This window comes from Prionailurus viverrinus, chromosome D3 (genome assembly GCF_022837055.1).
Source record: "Prionailurus viverrinus isolate Anna chromosome D3, UM_Priviv_1.0, whole genome shotgun sequence".
Lineage (NCBI taxonomy): Eukaryota > Metazoa > Chordata > Mammalia > Carnivora > Felidae > Prionailurus > Prionailurus viverrinus.
This window is the reverse complement of record NC_062572.1, coordinates 10882592-10902550: the sequence shown is the minus strand read 5'-3', so window position 1 is coordinate 10902550 and position 19959 is coordinate 10882592. Positions and strand designations below refer to the sequence as shown.

At 60.2% G+C, this 19959-nt stretch overlaps 1 protein-coding gene across 1 annotated transcript; it reads left to right on the top strand.

Moving 5' to 3' along the window:
* The first annotated feature begins 172 nt into the window (after positions 1 to 172).
* On the top strand, positions 173 to 19906 carry DDX54 (DEAD-box helicase 54). The gene is made up of 20 exons (XM_047827853.1): positions 173 to 385; positions 3436 to 3565; positions 4967 to 5037; positions 5613 to 5801; positions 5910 to 5959; positions 6750 to 6791; positions 6916 to 7011; positions 7674 to 7795; positions 7918 to 7979; positions 8060 to 8191; positions 9579 to 9789; positions 11933 to 12067; positions 13493 to 13723; positions 13816 to 13889; positions 14612 to 14827; positions 15918 to 16060; positions 16157 to 16270; positions 16943 to 17047; positions 17261 to 17373; positions 19302 to 19906. Exons 1-20 carry the CDS (start codon positions 212 to 214, stop codon positions 19532 to 19534), a joined length of 2643 nt encoding a protein of 880 aa, XP_047683809.1. The 5' UTR covers positions 173 to 211; the 3' UTR covers positions 19535 to 19906.
* The last annotated feature ends 53 nt before the right edge of the window (positions 19907 to 19959 follow it).

Genomic DNA, 19959 nt, shown 5'->3' with positions numbered 1-19959 from the left:
ATGACGCCCCCGGAGTTCTCCAAAGCCTAGAGAGGGACCTCTCACGCCAGTCAGGGGTGGGTCCGTGTGTGCGCCCCAAGCCTCCCGGTACTGCAAAAGGGGAGGCAGCGCAGGCGGGGGCACGTTGACGCGGCGCCCCCTCCTCGGCCGCGCCGTTGGTACGTCCCCGCGGGCCCCGCCCCCTTCCCCGGTTCCCTGCGCCGGGGCCCGCATGGCGGCCGGCACGCGCCCGGCGGCCGGACCTCGGTCCCGTGCTGCCATGGCCCAGTGGAGGAAAAAGAAGGGGCTGCGGAAGCGCCGAGGCGCGGCCTCCCAAGCTCGCAGCAGCGACTCAGAGGACGGCGAGTTTGAGATTCAGGCGGAAGATGACGCCCGGGCCCAGAAGGTAGGAGCGCGGGGCCGGGACACACTTTGGAGCCCGAGCCCCAGCCCCCCGCATCGCCCCGCGCTTGGGTTTCCCCAGCTGGGGAAGTGGTCACAGCTGAGGGTGGGGAGAGGTCGGCTGGCCGGGGGTCGGGGGCAGGGCCGCCGGCGTGAGCACGTGCGTCCGTGCCCGTCACGCCGCGGCTCCCGATGGCCCAGAGTCTCTGCGTTCCGGGGTCCGGGGCCTGCGGGCCTTCCTGGCCGGCGTTTGGTCGCGCGCGCCTCATTGGCTACTTCTCGCCCAGGGGGCGGGTCCTCGCTCCTTTTGGTCCAATGAAAAGTGCGGGTGCCGAAACTCCGACTTGGAGAGTTTGCGGGATTCTTGTGAGGTTAAATTAAGGGGAGGCTGGGCCGCGTGGTTTGAGGCATTGACGCCGCCCTGGGTAACCAATAGTGAATTAAACATGCGTTTGCTGGCCAGGCTCCATGTGCCGGGCTCCTTGCTGAGAACTTTACATGCCTTATTTATTTAATCCGCACCCCAGCCCCTTGAGCTGAGTGCGGCCTTCCCCATTTTCCAGAGGCGGACCCTGAGGCCTAGAGGGGTTCAGGAGCTTGACCAAGACTTCGCAGCTTGTGAGCAGGAGAGTCAGGATTCAGACCTCCGGTTCCAGGGCTTGTACTGTTTCCGCTACTGAGTGCCAACTGTATGCAAATGGTGGGGGGGGGGGGTGAGCACCACTAATGCGAAAGAGCTAAAGCCCATTATTTCCCACAGCCGTGTGACCAGACGGTGTCTGACACAGAGCAGGGTCTGGATAAGTAGATGAAAGAGTGCATGTTTACATGAAGAGAGGGATCTATGCTCCTCCAGGTCAGGGACCAGACAGGATCTTACTGTGTTGCCTCACCCCAGTGAACCCAGTGCTTGGCATACAGTAGGTGCTCTATAAATGTGGAGAAATTACTAAAGCACAGGAGGGCACAGAGCGCAGGTGCCAAAGAAGAGCCCACGGATCTGGTTCAGACAAAGAGCTTCGCCCTGTGTTCAAATGTGGCCCAACCCTGTACTGGCTGTGGAACTTCAGAGACATTGCTTAACCGCTCTGTGCCACATCTGTAGAGGGCAGAAGTTTCCACATGCATAGGAAGCAGATGATTATATGCTGCCCAAAGACTGTTGCAAGGGTGAAATTACAGTGTTCGTGCATTCTGCTCATTCAGTAAACATTTCGGGGGCCCCAGTGTGTTCCAAGCACTTTGTTTTCACAGGGCGACAAACTTTTCCTATTCAGGGCCAGATGGTAAATATTTTAGGCTTCATGGGGCCACGTAAGGGCACTGTCTGCTTTGTTTGATTTTTTTTTTTTTAATTTTTTTTTTCAACGTTTATTTATTTTTGAGACAGAGAGAGACAGAGCATGAACGGGGGAGGGGCAGAGAGAGAGGGAGACACAGAATCGGAAACAGGCTCCAGGCTCTGAGCCATCAGCCCAGAGCCCGACGCGGGGCTCGAACTCCCGGACCGCGAGATGGTGACCCGGCTGAAGTCGGACGCTCAACCGACTGCGCCACCCAGCGCCCCGATTTTTTTTTTTTTTAACCTTTTAAATGTGTAAAATCCATTCTTAGCTCACAGCTCTGGCCCAGACAGTTGTAGGGACGATAGAGGGTCACAGAGGAAAGAACATAGACTCTGAAGCCAGGGTTCAAATCCCTGCTGACCGTGTGAGCCTGGGCAGGTCACTTCATGGCTCCGTGCCTCAGTTTCTTTCTCTCTAAAATGGACAGACTAATAGTACCTACTTCCCAGAGTCGCTGTGAGAATTAAGTGAGCTAATTTATATGAATGCTCAGAGCAGCACCTGGCTTAGAGAGAGCACCATGGAAATTTTAACCATTATCATGAATTAGTGCTCCAGAAATGTTGTTTTTTTTAATTTCTTTTAAATTTTTTTAAGGCTTTTTATTTATTTTTGAAGGAGAGAGAGATAGAGCATGAGCAGGGGAGGAGCAGAGAGAGAGGGAGACACAGAATCGGAAGCAGGCTCCAGGCTCCAGGCTCTGAGCTGTCAGCACAGAGCCCGATGTGGGGCTCGAACTCACGAACCGTGAGATCGTGACCTGAGCTGAAGTCGGACGCCTAACCGACTGAGCCACACAGGCGCCCCCAGAAATGTTATTTCTGAGAGCCAGGGGGACAGTCCTGTGGTCTGAGAAGGCTCCCCAGAGGAGGTGTCTGGGTTCAGTATAGCTGTGCCAGGACAAGTGAGAAGGTTCTGGATAAGGGGAAGGAGGCCAAGAGGAGAGAGAGAGCAGAGTGGGGACAAGTGATGGACCAGAACAGGGCAGCTTGGAAAGTCTAGTACCACACATACACTGCATGCTTTGATTGACCCTCTAGAGTTTTTGATTTTTTTTTTTTAATGTTTTATTTATTTTTGAGACAGAGAGAAACAGCATGAGCAAGGGAGGGGCAGAGAGAGGGAGACACAGAATCTGAAGCGGGCTCCAGGCTCTGAGCCGTCAGCACAGAGCCCGATACAGAACTCGAACCCATGAGTCACGAGATCACAACCTGAGTCAAAGTCGGACGCTTAACCGACGGAGCCACCCAGGTGCCCCTAGAGTTTTTCATTCGGGCTTTGAATGACAGGCCAGAATGACAATGATGGTGACACCCCAGGCATGTGTTGGGTGCTGTTCTAGGCTTTCTACTTAACCCATTTAGTCTTTACAACACCGAGGGAGGCGTGTGCCATGGTCCGTCTTCCACGTTTCCCAGTTGGGGAAACACAGACTCAGGGAGATAAAGTCTCTGGTCTGAGGTCTCACAACTGGTAAGTGACAGTTGGGATTGAAAGCTAGGCAGTCCGTCTACACAGCCCACTCTCTGACCCCCTGCCCTGCCCTGGCCCGGTTGTAGGAGAGCCCTTTCGCAGAGAAGTCACGTGATCTGGCAGGGGCGACATCGGCCTGAATGTGGGGGGGACGTCCGCAGCAAGACATTCCCTGTCCCCCGTGGTCTGTTTGTGCCTGGAGTGATACCGACTCTCCGTTCCTCCCTCCCAGCTGGGACCTGGCAGACCCCTGCCCACCTTCCCCACCTCGGAATGCACCTCAGATGTGGAGCCCGACACCCGGGACATGGTACGAGCCCAGAACAAGAAGAAGAAGAAATCCGGAGGCTTCCAGTCCATGGGTGGGTGATCACGCCAGGCATCCGGGGACAGTGGGGCAGTAGGGGCAGGGGCTCGTCATGCCCTCTGCGGTCCGCGACTGATGTCTGCTCTGGGCCCAGCACTGTGGCATCCGTTCGGTGCACTGAGGCCTGGCCCAGCGAGAGAGCGATTAAAGCAGTGCTGGCGACAGAACGGGCCAGGACATTCGGGGATTTACTGCATGACAGAATGCGTTTCAGAGCAGAGGGAGGGAAGGTGGAATAGCTGGGTGGGACTGGGACACCTGGCTCGCTGGAAATAACGCTAAACCCTCTTTCTTGCTCTTTACAAATCAGTAGCACCCGGCACAAAGATTTAAATGTCAAGGTGAATATTTTTGTAATTCTAAAAAAAAGAAGCCCTTTGTGAGCATGATCTGAACATCGTCCAATTTGACTTGTTTTCAATCAGACATACGTATGGCAAAAAACGCTGTAAACTGAGTTAAAGTAAATGCTGTCTCAGGGATATACTTGCAGCCTTTCGGACAGATACAAGGTTGATATCCTTGATATACAAAGAGCTTTTACGAATCAATAAGAAAAAGATACCCTGATAGAAAATTGGGTGAAGGAAATGAATAGTCGGCTCGCAAAAGGAATTTAGACAGCAGGTTCACGTACTAAAACTGTGCTAAATTTCATCAATAATTAGAGAAAAAGCAAATAAAAACATTTACACGTGGCTACTTTCTGCCTTCCTGCATTGTAAAAATGAAGGATTGACCAAAAACCAGCTACAACCACGGTACTTCCCTGTCCCCAGGCCTCCTTTTGCCGTCCCATTGCCGCAAGGCCCGTCCCATTCAGTCTCTAAAGGCCACCTCCCCCACGCGGGACCACATGCTTCGTTTGTCAGCACCCTCGCCCGTGCCCATCACGGGCCCTGGCAACTTACCACCCTTTCTCTTATCTATAGAAAATTTGAAATGTATCAAAAACTAGAAAACAGTGAGCTCCCGGTACCCATTGCCAGTTTCAACAGTTAGTCCTGTGTCCTCTGTCCCCGTCTTCCCGGAGGATTCTGAAGCGAATCGCAGACATCCGCTCTGGTATCCCTGAATAATTCCCACATGCCTCCAGGAGACACAGGAGCTTACCATGCCTGAACAGGCACAGCTCCCCAGCACCCTGCGAGCCCCCGCCACTCTCAGACCCCAGTTGTGTGGTGGCACTAAGTGTGTTCAAAGCAATCCCCAGGAGGTTCATGTCCCCCCCCCCCAGTCAGCAGGTGCATCTCCCGAGTCTCTCTCAGTTTTATTCTGTCGCTTTTCTTTTCTTCTGCTGTTAATTTGTTGATGACACAGTCATTTGTCCCGTGTAGTTTTCTGTAATGGGCCCTAGGGTCTCCCCTCCCCCTGACCATCCCTGTGTCTTTCCCAGGCTTGAGCTACCCAGTGTTCAAGGGCATCATGAAGAAGGGCTACAAGGTGCCAACACCCATCCAGAGGAAGGTACGAGATGGGGCAAGTTAATGGAGTTGGGGAGGAGGGGATGACCGACTTGGTCCTCCTGTCCAGCCTCTTGACACCCACCCCTTGTCCCGGCTGTCACGATGATCCCCTCTTAGTCTGGCTGAAGCCCCACACAGCTGGTCCGTTTCACAGGTGGAGAAAGTCGGGCCTCTTTGCCATTCGAGCCTCCCCCTGGCTGCCTACCGCTGGGCCCCCTCCCGGGCAGCTCACAGGCACCCCATTGTCACCCCCTGCTTGTGGGTGTTGTCCTCAGACATTTAGCCAAGATGTAGACAACGATTCTCTGGGGTCCCAAGGAGGAGGAGGATGATGAGACAGGGAGGTAGAGTCTGGCTTGACCTAAAGAACGGTGTTTCAGCCACGGAAAGAGGTGGGGGTAGTGAGCTGCCTCTCCCTGCAAGTGTACAAATAAGCCTTGGCAGGAATGGGCTCAGGACTGGGCAACAAGCCCCTTCCCACTTAACAAGAACCCCAGTTCGCCCACACCCCGGGGGACTCGACACTCTGGATCGCGTGGAGCTGACCCTACCCTTCCCCTGCTCATGCCTCTCCAGACCATCCCGATGATCCTGGATGGCAAGGATGTGGTGGCCATGGCCCGGACGGGGAGCGGCAAGACGGCCTGCTTCCTCATCCCCATGTTTGAGCGGCTCAAGACCCGCAGCGCCCAGACTGGGGCCCGTGCCCTCATCCTCTCGCCCACCCGCGAGCTGGCCCTGCAGACCATGAAGTTCACCAAGGAGGTGTGTTGGCGCCGGGGCCGCTGGGCTGAGCTGGGGCCGGTCAGGGAGGCCTGCACGGGCTGAGTCATCTGTCTCTCTCTCTCTCTCTCTCTCTCTCTCTCTCTCCAGTTGGGCAAGTTCACAGGCCTCAGGACCGCCCTGATCCTGGGCGGGGACAAGTAAGTGTGCCCTTGCCCCGTGCCATGGTCACCACCATGAAAGCATACCCCGTGTCTCCAGGGTATCAGATTGAGCCTGGGTTGCTCACGAACAGTGTCCCTGCACACTCCTCAAAGGAGGGAAACGTGCAGTAAAACACCAGGAATTTCCCACACAACTCCGACCGAAGTTCTGGAACTTGGACCGAGGATCCGGGGCTCCTGAGGGAGCCACCAGTGCGCAGGGTCAACTAAATGGGTAGCTCGGTTGTATGTGTTTTAATACGTGCACATACTTGTGAGCTGTTGCCCAGACATCAGGGAGGTCTGTAATCGCCCCAGTTGAGAAAGTGTGCTGGTACCACCTTCTGGCGTGTGTGTGTGTGTGTGTGTGTGTGCGCGCGTGTGCGTATGTGCAGTCAGCACACTTGTCCCACAGATGAGCACCCTGGGGAAGTGGGGGCTTGTGATCGCCAGAAACGCCTCCCTGGGCTGTGCTAGGCCGCACTCAAAATTCTGGCTCCCCCAGGGGTCCCGAGGATGTGTCAGAGGAGGACTCAAGTTAGGGCTGTGTGCCCAGGGGTCCGAGGGCAAGGACGGGAACCCAGTGGGAGTTCTTTGTGGTATCAGTCCTTCTGTATGTTTGAACTTGTAAGTCTTGTCAGGGCAGTGCCTCTGCCTAGTACGACAGCAATAGCCTTTCCCCGCGTCTGAGCCTCGGGTTGGGGTGTGGGCCTCGCCTGGGTGTCTGGTTATGGAGAGGGACTAAAGTGACCCGTTCCGTCTCGCTCTCACCTCCTCTCCCCCCTAGGATAGAAGACCAGTTTGCAGCCCTGCACGAAAATCCCGACGTGTGAGTTTGGGTTGGGGATGGCGGTCTGGGGCCCCTTCCCCGATGGCCGACTGCTGGGGAGTGCGGGGAGGGCTCTGCCGGCGGCCCTGGCCCCGGGTGACCCAGCCCGCACCCCCCCTTCCAGAATCATTGCCACCCCCGGGCGCTTGGTGCACGTGGCTGTGGAGATGAACCTGAAGCTGCAGAGCGTGGAGTACGTGGTGTTCGATGAGGCAGACAGGTGAGGCCGCGGGTGCCCCGCCGTGCACCCGCGTCAAGGCTGGCTCCAGGGCCGGGAGGAAGGACTTTGCCGGGAGAGACCTGCGTGGCCTGCCCAGAGCAGTGCTTTCCCAAACGTGGGCCACAGACCCGAGGCGGCACCGGAGCTGACACGGCCTTCTGGTTTTTATTTTGCGTTTGCCTCCGGTATTCCCTTTTAGGGGCACCAAAGACAACAGCAAAACAACCAACAGGCGGTGTCAGAGAACTAGACAGGAGCACACGGCTGGGAGCACAGATAGGGGTGGGATCACATAGCAGCCCTGTGAATTCGGGTGAATCTGAGGGTCCGTGGGCCTTGGCGGGCTCATCCACGGGCTGGGGACCCAGCGGCCTGTGCGGGCAGGTGCTGGGAGAGTCGGTACCCGAGGATACGAGACGGGGGCGGGGGCTGCCCGCACTGGCTTCAGCGTGACCCTGCGCATTCCTGAGAACAGACACAGTTTTTAGGTCGGTGCTGCTGGGGCTGAGGAGGTCACGTGGAGAAAAGGGGAGCCGGAGAGCGAGTGGAGCACGTGGGCCGCACGCCAGTCCGCGTGGCAGAGTGCGGTGGAGGCCGGGGCGCGGGTCGGGGGCTCGCGGGAACGGAAGCGCCTCTCCTGACCCCCGCCCTCTGTCCCCCAGGCTCTTCGAGATGGGGTTTGCCGAGCAGCTGCAGGAAATCCTCTGCCGCCTCCCCGGGGGCCACCAGACGGTCCTGTTCTCTGCCACGCTGCCCAGGCTGCTGGTGGAGTTCGCCCGGGCCGGTGAGTGAGCCGGGCCGCCGCTGGGGGTGGGGGCCAGGCGGGGGGTGGGGGGTGGGGGGGGCGGGGCTTGGTTTTGTGACTCCCTCCTCCCACCCACCCTTCCCTGTGCCGACCGACCGCAGGCCTCACGGAGCCCGTGCTCATCCGGCTCGACGTGGATGCCAAACTCAACGAGCAGCTCAAGGTGAGGCTCCGCCCGTGCCCCTTCCTGGGCCCGCGGCCGAGGCCGCGGGAGCCCACCTTCGGCCGCCCCTCTCCCCGCAGACCTCCTTCTTCCTTGTGCGCGAGGACACCAAGGCCGCCGTGCTGCTCCACCTGCTGCGTACCGTCATGCGGCCCCAGGACCAGACGGTGGTGTTTGTGGCCACCAAGCACCACGCGGAGTACCTCAGCGAGGTGAGAGGGGCCCTGAGGGAGCCGGGACGGGGTTGCCCAGGGCCGCCCTCCCGGGGGCCAGCGCCTCCTCCGAGGCCCCCCCCTTCCCGGAGCTGCAGCTCCGTGTGCGGCCACCAGAGGGCAGCACCAGAGCTGGATGCAGGCCAGGGCCGGAGCCCTTTTGTTCTTTAACTTTTTGTTGTGAAGAATTCTGAACGCACACTAACATCGGCAGATGGCGTGACTGACTCCCAAGTACTCGGGTATCAGCTCGCAGCCGCTCTTGAGTTCTCTGATCCTCCCCCGCATCCAGGTTATTTGGAAGTACATCCCCCACAATCCTACCGTTTCTTGTAGGTTTTCAGTGTCCCCCAGATCTCACATTTTAAAGTGGAGAGGTACCCTGCAAGCTGAAAGCTGTGTAAGGAAGGCGTCCTAAGCTCACGAGAGCAGCTTTTTTTTTTTTAGTGTTTATTTTTGAGAGAGAGAGAAACAAGAGACAGAGAGCAAGCAGGGGAGGGGCAAAGACAGAGGGAGACACAGGATCCGAAGCAGGCTCCAGGCTCCGAGCCGTCAGCACAGGGCCCGACGCGGGACTCAAACCCACGGAGCATGAGATCATGACCTGAGCCGAAGTCGGATGTTTAACCATCTGAGCCACCTGGACACCCGTTACGGGAGCAGCCTAATGAGTTTTTCCATACATATATACCTGTGATCCTTGGCGTGGGGCAGTCCGCGTGCCCCGGAGGCTGCTGGGGCCCCTTGCCAGTCGTCACCACCTACCCCGGGTTGGCCCCACCTGGGGTCTGTGTTCTGAGGACGCAGCTCACTGGGTTTCACTTGGCTGATGCGCTTTTAACGGTGGTTCCTCCGTGCAGCTGCTGGAATCACTGATGAGTAAAACCAAAGTAGTAGTTTTTGAAGAGCAGTTCACACCGTCACGGCCCTTCTTGCGTTCCAGGCCCCGCGCTCAGCCCTGTGTGCATATTTGCTCATGTAATCTTCACAGCAAGGCTACAAAGAGGGAACTCTCAGTCTCCTTATCCTACAGATAAGGAGAGTAAAAGCACAGAGAGGTTAGGTAACTTGCCCAAGGTCACACAGCTTCTTAGCGGCAGAGTTTGTGTCCTGGGCCGGTACTTCTCTAGGGGAGACCTCAGCACCTGTCCTCTGCTTTGGTACTCAAAACAGCCCTGCAGAGACGTGGGGTGAAGTCCCCTTTGTGCTGATGAAGACACCAGGCTGGACCTACCCCCAGAGCTGGGACTGAGACCACAGGGACCCGACCCCAGAACCCTTGGTCCTACCACCACACCGTGGCACCCCCGCCATGGCCTGGCCTCCTCTCCCGCCTCCCGCCAGCCTCCTTACCCCTCTCCCTCCCTCTCGTCTTCACTCCGCGCAGCTGCTGACGACCCAGGGGGTGAGTTGTGCGCACATCTACAGCGCCCTGGACCAGACGGCCCGCAAGATCAACCTCGCCAAGTTCACCCACGGCAAGTGCTCCACCCTCATCGTGACGGACCTGGCGGCCCGCGGCCTGGACATCCCGCTGCTGGACAACGTCATCAACTACAGCTTTCCTGCCAAGGGCAAGCTTTTCCTGCACCGCGTGGGTGAGGAGTCGGGAGCTGGATCTGGGCCCCGGGTGGGGGGCCGCGACCGCGGGGCTTGGAGCCACAGCTGGAGAACTCGAGGGCCCATGGGGAAGGGCCCATGCGTTCGCATCTCCGGGGCACGGCGCGGGCACGATCCCCACGGCTCTGAGCGCCGATCTTCCCACTTTGACTCCCCGTCCTAGGCTCGCTGCCTCCCTTTGCTGTCATGGTGCCCGATGACACATCCCCTGAGCCCCTCCTCCTCACAGCCCTCTCCCTGTAACTCTGTCACTTTGTCTGGTCAGCTCGTCTCCTTTAAACCCTCACACAGTTTAAACACCCGCAGACCCCTCTGCCTCCTGTTCACCCACGGTGGACAGGAGCTCCTGACTTTGTCGAGTCTGCGCGTGGGGCCCCCCTTCCTCTCAGCCCTCCCGGGCCAAGTACTCTTTAATCTCCAGTGATAAAAGTAAGGCACGCACATAGCAGGAAAACTACAAAATGAAACAGAGCGATGGAAGGCAGTGAGTCGCGTGCCTCTCGTTAGTGATGTGATGGCCACTCGATGGTCCCCCAGCGCTCCTGCGGGGCCAGGTGCCAATGTTTTACTCACTCTTTTTGTCTTTGTGACAGCCCTGTGTAGCGGGTGTCAGCGGCATCAGCTCTGCTTCACAGATGAGGAAGCTGAGGCCAGGGAGGTTAATAACTGGCCGGGGGTCATACAGGTAGCAAAGTGGGGCAGCTGGGGCTGGAACCCCTTCTTCACCGCCATCCCTTCTTGCCTCCCTGGTGACATGGCTGTCACTTTGCTGTGTCCCTCGTCACTGCTGTCTTTTTAAGAACAGCGGTAAAGCGTACATAACACACAGTTACCGTTTTTAGGGGTGAGGTCAGGGGCAGTGAGTACGTTCGTATGGCTGTGCACCCATCGCCACCAGCCACGTCCAGAACCTTTCCTTCTTTCCAAACTGAAGTTCCGTTCCCATGAAACACAAGCTCCCCATCCTCGCTCCCCCAGCCCTGGCCACCACCATTCTGCTTTCTTTGCCTCCTCTTCACTCACGAAGGTGCGTGTTGCATTTGTAAATGCCGGTAAGGTAACCACGCGTCCGTGAGAGAAGAATCTGGCCGGCAGGTTCCGTGTATTCAACGTCATTGAATGAGTAAACGGTGGCCACCCGTGGTGGGCCCCGGGAGAACCGCCTCCACCTCCAGTCGGGGTGTGTGGGAGGCGCCATCTGGGTCCCCTGCTGCGGGTCAGGGGGCCTGGTCTCCCTTTGGTTGCTGCTTGTGGTGCCCTGGTTCCCATGGCTCTGGGGAGGGGTGCCTTGCAGGTTCCTTGTGGGGTCCACAGAACCCCCCCAGGGGACTTTCTCCTGTGCTCTGTGACCAAGTGTGAGTCAGACCACCCCAAATGAACCTCCTGAATATGGAGACACTTTGTTTTTACGAGAGGCAGAAACAAGCCCAAAGGAGGGTCACCCTGGGGTTCGCTTAACACAGACCGAGAGTCGCCGGATATTCCTTCCTGTAACCTGTTTCTTCCATCAGTGTACGTCGTGCGTGTTTTTCGCTCACCATTAAGCATCATTCTATGACGGGTGGGCAAGTTGTGTTTGTAAAGGACCAGAAAGTAAAGATTTGAGGCTCTGGGGGCTTATAGTGTCCGTGATCTCTGCCGTTGTAGCGTGAAAGCAGCCCTTGAAAATACGTAAATGAAGGAGCGAGGCTGTGTGCCTGTGAAACTTTATTTACACAAATAGGGGTCCGGCTTTGGTCACCGGCCACAGTGTGCTGGCCCCTTTCCTCGCCTGTATAAGTCCCACCCTGGGGTTTCCAGCTCGTTCATTTAGCCAGTTCTCTGTCAGGTCTTTGGGGGAAGATCTCCCAAAGTCGGGACACTGCACACTTCTGATGCTGACGACGAGCAAGGTGCCTTATCTTTGTTTCTGCCGACTTCCCAGAGCGCGGCGTTGGCTCGTGCGCTCGTGCAGGGAACCCCGGTGATCGTTGGTGCCCCTTCTCCTTTTGTAGTTGGGGACAGCGGCTCGGTGAGGTGCGGCCTTGGCCTGGCTTGCTGCTTTAGAGTGGGGCCAGTGGGACTCATGCTGGGCCGTGGAGTCCCTTGTCTTTGCTTCAACTTGACCTTTTCTTCCCACAGGCCGCGTGGCCCGGGCGGGCCGAAGTGGCACAGCCTACTCTTTAGTGGCTCCAGACGAGGTCCCCTATCTGCTGGACCTGCACCTGTTCCTCGGCCGTGCCCTCACCCTTGCCCGCCCCCATGAAGGGCCCTCAGGTGAGCAGAGGCCGGGGCACCGGGACAGGAGTTCCTGTGGGTCCCCTGTGGGTTGCTGGTGCAGCCCGGGGTGACGCTGTCCTGGCTTGGGGAGGAGGTAGGGCTCGATTTGGCCCCGGGGCGAGATCCCCGTATTTTAAATTCAGGATTTCACATAAAAGTCCAGGTTTCTGATGTCTTTTGGAAAACAGGTCTGGCTGTGCTGAGTCTGCCTTTTCCTGGGGTTGCTGTGCAGGCGGTGCTAGGCCACATGCCTGGATAGATGCCCCTCTTCCTCTCCCCCCCCCGCCCCCGGTTCACTGCAGCCTTCACCCCCCACTTCTTTTGTGTGCCCGGCCGCTGGAGGGATATGTTTGAGACCCTGCACTTAACTGAGTTTCTGGGGCAGTCTCAGGCAGGTAGAGGGAGACTCGGGTTTAGGCCGAGCTCACAGAACTTTCCTTCGCTCTCTGTGGGGTGGGATCACGTAGGGCAGGAAACGGTGGTCATGGCAGCCTCCACCTATGGGCCTGCCACCCGTCGAGCCCTCAACGCACACGTTCTCGTGCGTTCGTCGGAGAACTTGTGAGGCCAAGCCACGCACCCCGCGTTCCTTGTTACCGCGCAGGGAGGCGGGAGGCCCGGTGTAAACGGACCCTGTGCTCGGGGCCTGGACACGGCATACGGCCCTGCACGTGCTCGCCGGGCACCCACCGTGCGCCGCCTCTGTGCCTCGGAGCGTCAGGAGCCCCTGCGGCCGAGCCCCTGGGCCCGGCACCCAAATGCCATTCTGGAGCCTGTGGCAGACCCGGATCGACACCGGGCGGCGGGGGTAGGAGGGGCAGGGAGAGGGAAGGAGCCCCCACAGCAGCGTCCCAGCAAATGTCACCCACAGAGTGGTTGGCTTTCAGTGGAGACCATCCTGCGTCTGCCTGAGCGCCAGCCTGGGTGGGTGGCCTGGCCCGGGGCCGACTTCGTGCAGAGGAAGGAAGGCCGGCCGGCAGGCTCCTGACTCAGCGTGGGGGCTGAAGAGCTGCTGGGCAAGACTCCCGACCCCTGCTGAGCCTCAGTTTCCTCCTCCGTAAGGGAGTGTCGTGGCGATTCGGTAGCCTTGTGGGCGAGTCGGCAGAAGGCCAGTAGCCAACAGCTCGGGCTTTGCAGGTCATACGGTCCGTGGCACCTGCTCAACCCTGCCCTTGGAGCACAAGTTAGCCAGGGGCAGTGAGAAAACGGATTGATGGGGCCGAGTTCCAGTAGAACTATATTCGTAAATGCAGGCGGCGGCCCTGGGGCCGTAACCGTGGGCACCCGGTTGAGCACATCCGCGCGGCTGGCGGTGGGAGCTGCTCCGTACCTGCGTCTCATTTCGTGATTCTGGGGCCGGTGAGGGGAGGGCCGGCCGCAGGCCGGGGCCGGGCCGGACGGGCTCTGCGTGTGTGCTGGCAGGTGCGGTCGGTGAGGACGGGGTGCTGGGCCGGGTGCCGCAGAGCGTGGTGGACGACGAGGAGGGCGGCCTCCGGAGCGCCCTGTCAGCGTCGCTGGAGCTGCGGGGCCTGGGCCGGGTGGCCGACAACGCCCAGCAGCAGTTCGTGCGCTCCCGGCCCGCGCCCTCGCCCGAGTCCATCAAGAGGGCCAAGGAGCTGGACGTCGCGGGGCTGGGCCTCCACCCCCTCTTCAGTGAGTCCCTGCTTGGGGCACGGGACGGGGGGCAGTGGGTGGGCCCCGCTGAGCCTGCCCCTGGCCTCACACCTCCTCCCCACGCCCACCAGGCTCGCGCTTCGAGGAGGAGGAGCTGCAGCGGCTGAGGATGGTGGACACCATCAAGCGCTACCGCTCGCGGGCGGTGAGTAAGGGGGTGAGAGCACACGGGGGGCGGGGTGAGGCCCTCTGCGGCCTGGGGTCACGCGGCGGCCGCCGTGGAGCCGGGACTCTGGCCGAGCCCCCCGCCCCCAGCGGGACCCCGGCGGGGCTTTCCTTGGGAGTTTGCAGGTTCTTTGTTCTCAGCTCTGGTTCATCGGTATCTCTAGAGACTCCTCCCGTGCTAGAACCATCCCAGCTGGTCTGCAGTAGGTTCACCATGTGGTAGCCATCCCCTGCCACTTCCAGAGGGGTGGACTGAGGCTCACAGAGGGGAGTGACATGTCAGAGGCCCGGAGCTGGCTTTCAGTAGCCTCTCATCCCCTCTTGACGCCCCCTGAGCACCCCACCTGGTGCCTGTGTGGGGCACGTGTGGAAACGCAGAGAGACCTTCCCGGGAGTGGGCAAGCCAGGCAGCCAGTATCAGGGAAGGAGAGCTGGAGAGTGTCATGGTTACGAGCACTGGTTTCAGAGCCACGTGAACTGGGCTTAAAATCCCACGCTGGCTTGTCTCAGCTGTGTGACCTTGGGTTGGTTACTTGCCCTCTCTGGGCCTCCCGTTTCTAATGGTGAAACGCAGGTAATGAGAATAACCACCTCGTTGAAAGGGCTTGGAGAGAAATGCCATAGGGAGCCCCCCAGACTGGTGAAGGCAGGGCCGGGGAGGAGGCGGCCCGTGGCTGAAGGACTCCTGTGTCCCCTCCGCAGACCATCTTTGAGATCAACGCCTCCAGCCGGGACCTCAGCAGCCAGGTGATGCGCGCCAAGCGGCAGAAGGACCGCAAGGCCATCGCCACCTTCCAGCAGGGGCGGCAGGGGCGGCAGGGGCAGCAGGAGGGCCCAGCTGGCCCAGGCCCAGGCTGCCCGGCACCCCGGGAAGAGAGGCCTGAGGAGGAGGAAGAGGCAGCGGGAGAGAGTTTGGAGGTATGGGCTCCACCCTGGGGACCCTAGATTCTGGGCCTGGGGGGGGTAGGGGCAGAGGTGGGGCTGTTCTCAGGGCTCTGAGCAGTCGCTGAGGGTGGATGCCGGGCCCCACCCCTGACACGTGCAAATCGGTAACTCGGAGCCTCAGCCTCCCCGTCGCTGAGTGGTCCCTGTGCCTCACCCAAAAGCCCGGTGCCGGAGGCGTCTCAGGATCCAGGATCTTCAGGGTGGGTGCCCTGTGTAGACCTAACACCCCACGGAGGTCTGGGGGGTCACTGCTGTCAGAGGCATCGGAGGTCCTGCAACAGGACGTGACGTGCGGCCCCCACGCCGAGGTGACAGGCAGCCTCTTGGTGGCTCAGCTCGGCCTTTGCCACCAAGTGCATTTCAGGGAAGCTCATTTTCAGAACCTCGTGGACCAGGGCACAGCAGCCAGTTGACAACGGTCCCTGGTCTTGGGCCCGCAGGGCAGATTCACGGCAGCACCCAAGGGTCCCTAGTGCCGGCCGTATCATTGTCATCGTCACTGTGACCATCTCAGCCTGAGGCCCGGGACAGGAGGAAAGGGGCAGAGGGGACTCTTGGGAGCAGTGGGGCATGACACAGGCAGCTTCAGACGTGGGACCTTCGTGCCGGAAGGCAGGCTGGGGGGACACGGACAGCCTGTCCGCCTGGTGGGCGAGGTCCTGGATCTGCTCGTCCACCAGGATGTCCCTCTTCTATTTGATTTGGACAGAGAGCTCAGCAGCCAGAAACTACAGGTGAAAACCCTGGGACTAGTCCATACTGTGTAGAACCAGGCCAGGCCCAGAGACGGGCAGGGCCTTGCCTTGGTCACGCAGTCTGAGGGACCAGCCTGGGTCTGGAAGGTGGGTCTTGCCCCGCTTGGCACCACAGCCCCCCCTCTCCCCCACCCGGTCTGCTCTGCCGGTGCTGAGGCGGTGCCGGAACGCGGACGAGGAAACTGAGGGCGGAACTGGCAATACCAAACTTTTAGCCCCTGGCTCTCGACTCCGGCTGGACTGGAGGGTGGAGAGGCCAGCTGGGCTCCCCGGGGGCTGCCGGTGTGACCGGGGCCTCTGTCCGCCAGGATGTCTTCACAGAGGTCATAGGCCGGAAGCGGCAGCAGCCGGGACCTGAGCGGGGAGCCAAGAGGCGGAGGGAGGAGGCCCGGCACCGGGACCGGGAGTTCTATATCCACTACCGGCCCAAGGATTTTGACAGCGAGCGGGGGTCAGTGGCTGGCTGGTCCTGGGGTGCGGCAGGTCGGGCCTGATGGGCTCGCCGTTGACCCTGTGACCTGTTACCCCCCCCTCCGGCCCCCTGCAGCCTGAGCATCAGTGGGGCTGCGGGGGCATTCGAGCAGCAGGTGGCTGGTGCTGTCCTGGACCTGATGGGGGATGAAGCCCAGAACCTGACCAGGGGACGGCAGCAGCTCAAGTGGTAAGCGAGCGAGCGAGCGCCCTCTGTGCCCCCGCCTGCCACGTGGTCCCACGCAACAGGCACGTGGCCACCTGCCCATTCTGACTCCTGTTTGATCCTCTAGAGCGGGAAATCCCCCCCCCATTTGATTGTGCACAGCCTAGATGGTGACCCCCCCCCGTGTTGTCCCACGTGATCACACACGGCGAGGACAGTGACCCCACCCCCACCCCCACCCCCACCTCTCACCCCCTGAATTTCATCATACACAACAGGGTATGACCCATCTTGACCCATCTGTCCTTTTTGCCAGCTCATCTTTCTAGACCGAGCTCGTGACCCATTTCTCCCATTTGGACTCTGGTTCCAGAGGAGTGATAGGACCCCACCCAGGGTCGCAGAGCCAGGAGGTGGCAGAGTAGGATTGGGAACCCTCCCAGAGGGGCCCCTAACACTGTTCCAGGCCCCCCAGTTCCCGGTGACCCCACACCTGGGCTGCCAGGAAGAGACGAGGAGGGGCAGGGAACAGGCCTTTACTGAGCACTTGCTGCGTGCTAGGCACAGGCACGCTGCCTCCCTTGAGTCCTCTCAGCCACGTAGTGAGAGGGCTGGGGTGGAAACAGGCACCGAGGGCAAGCGGGCCGCCCCGGCCCCCTCCCTTCATGGCAGTCCTCCCAAGCCCCTCTCCCGCAGGGACCGTAAGAAGAAGCGCTTTGTGGGACAGTCAGGCCAGGAAGACAAGAAGAAGATCAAGACGGAGAGTGGCCACTACATCAGCAGCTCCTACAAACGGGACCTGTATCCGGGGGGTGGGGCCAAGCGGCTTCTATCTAGCGTCCCCTGGAGGTGGGAGCTGGGTCGGGGGTGGGGCCCAGGGGGTGGGGCCAAGCGGCTCCTGCTGCCCCCACCCCCCAGAGGTGGGACCTGTGTCTGCCAGCCGGGCAGGACCTGCTACGTAGGTGTCTAGGGCACCAGGGTCCAGCACGCAGCCTCCTTAACACCGTTTCCCAGCTACCGGAAGTGGAAACAGAAGCAGAAAGTCGATGATCGTGACTCAGAGGACGAAGGGGCATCCCAGCAGCGAGGTCCAGAGCGAAGAGGGGGGAAACGGGGCAGAGGCCAAGGTAGGACGGTCCTCAGAACAGAGTGGCAAATGGCCCATTGGATCATCTGGGCATTTGATTCCCTTTGATCGGGGCCTGAGCCCTTGGGCCAGCGCCAGGCTGCAGTGGGATTTGAACGGGCTGTGTCGGCAGGGCCTGCGCTCCCCAGGCACAGCGTGGTCAGCTGCCCTGCACGCCAGGGCTGGGTCGGCCCTGTGGGGCAGAAAGGCCACCTGGTAGCAGCACTCAGGACCCCTGTCATGGCCTGAGGGGCGACGGCCCCCGTGCTGCCCCCACCTCTGGGAGTGAGCTTGCTGTCAGAGGGCTCCCCCTTGCTCTGGGGGAACGGCCTGTATGCTGGGCACGCCACATGTAACCTGGGGGCGAGAAGATACAACGTCTTCTAGGCGAGGGCAGCGACCCGGCCTGGGTGCTCCCATCCAAGACCTCCCCGCAACCCCGCGGGGCTGGTCACTGCCTCTTGGGTGCCTCTGCATCCGGGCCCTGTTCCATGTCCCAGCTGCTAGACTCGTTCCCATCCTCACTCTGGGCCTCCTGGAGGCTGTGCTCCCTCTCTGTGGGCACTCTTCCTCCTGGGCTGGGCCTCCCCTGTCCGTCCCTCTCCGTCTGTCCGTGGTTTTCTCAGAAGCGTCCTCTCTCTGGGTCTCAGTTTCTGTCTTTCCGTCTGTGACTCTAGATCCCTGTCCCTGCTCCTGTCTCTCTTCATTCTTTCTCTGTCTTCTTTCTTTGCATCTCTCGGTTGTTCTCTGTCCTCTCTGTCTCGTGCTGTCTCCCTCATTGTTTCTGTTCCTCTCTCTACACACACATCTCCCAGTGCTGGTCTCTCCCCCTCCCTGTGTCTCTATGTCTCTTCCCTCTCCGTGCCTCTGTCTGTGTCTCCATCGCCCTGCGCCTCTGTGATGTGGCCCTGCCTCCGCTGGGCTCTCTCAACCCTCGCTGCCCAGCCCCTGCCCACCTGGGATGGAGCAGACGGCTGTTCTGGGCTTGCGGGCGGGCGGCTTGTGGGGAGGGGAGGATGGCCTGGGGGCCTTGGGAAGGAGCAGCTGTTCTCCCTCCAAGCTTTGTCCCCATAGGAGGTGACGGGCCCCTGTCAGGCGCCCCGGCCCCAGTGGAGACATCTGGGGCCGCCTTAATGATCATCTGTGTGGGAGCCCTGAAAAGGTCACTCTCGTGGGAAGGGAGGAGCCAGGCAGGGAGAGGGAACATGGTAGAGGAGGGGGACCCAGAGCTTCGTGGGGAGCCAGGAGGCAGGGGCTAAGTGCCCTTCTGGAGACCTGGGAAAGCAGCCCGGGTGAGGCCATTGACCTGGGCTGCTGCCACTTTGCTGTGTGACCTTGGGCAAGTCCCTTCCCCTCTCTGGCCTTCTGTGACTGCTCTGCTACCAAAGGAAGGTTAAGCTAACAAGCCTAAGGCATGCAATCCAGGGAGACAAGGATTCGAGTCTTTGTCCACCATTGCTGGGTCCCCAGTGCCCGCCATAGAGCACATGCTCAAGAAATCTTTGTTGGATGATCTGTAATCGTGATAATTAACCTCAGGAGGGTCTTCCTCTGGGCTAGGCCTTGTTCTGAGCACTGTCCACATAGTAACTCGTCTGCTCCTCATTGGGACCCAGTAGGCAGGTGCTATTATCTGTCATTTAGAGTGGGGAACTGAGGCTCAGAGAAGTTAAGTGACTTGCCCGAGGTCCAAGAGGTCCCAGCTGGGATTTGAACCCTGGCAGGGTTGGCTTGCGGTTCTGTGCTATTGACCACAGCAGCAGACTGTGTAAGCTTTATTGAGCACCTAAGACGTGCCAGACCCTGGGGCCACAGCAGTGAGCACAGCACGGGAGTGGGGTCCCCCGAGGGGCGGTCTGGAGGCCCCCGGAAGGGGAGGAGCCGGGAGCCATCCCGGAGGCTGAGCTCCTTGGATCCCTGTCCTGGCAGGCGCGTCCCAGCCCCGCACCCCGGCTGGCCCTGCAGGCCGTGTGCGCTCAGAGCTCAAGACCAAGCAGCAGATTCTGAAGCAGCGGCGCCGAGCCCAGAAGTTGCGCTTCCTGCAGCGTGGGGGCCTCAAGCAGCTCTCCGCCCGCAACCGGCGCCACGCCCAGGAGCTGCAGCAGGGCGCCTTCGGCCGGGGCGCGCGCTCCAAGAAGGGCAAGGTGAGGAAGAGCATGTAAGGAAGGTGGCCCGGCCCCTCGCCGGGCCCAAGCGCGGACATCGGCAGACGTCCCCTGTCTACACCGCGCGCCTGGCCCGTGCCGGGCGCTGGCGGAGCTCCCCGCGGGCGCCGTCATCCGTGAGGAGTGTCGTGCGGCCACGGAGCGCCAGCAGCCTCTGCCCAAGACGAGACATTTAAACGGTCTTTGAGGGCGCACGGGAGTTTGCCAGCGAGGTCGGGACGGCCAAAGCCCGAGTTGGCGACCCCGCCGCTGCCGCTTCCCCGCGTTCTGGGTGGTTCCTGAGCCCGGAGGTGGCGGCCACACGGGGCCGAGCCCTGAGTGCCTAAGGCCCGGTGATGTATTTTTAATGTAATAAACCTTTATCAAGCACCCCCCGTGGAGCAGGAGCACAGTCGGCCCAAGGAGCTGGAAGGGACAGGGCC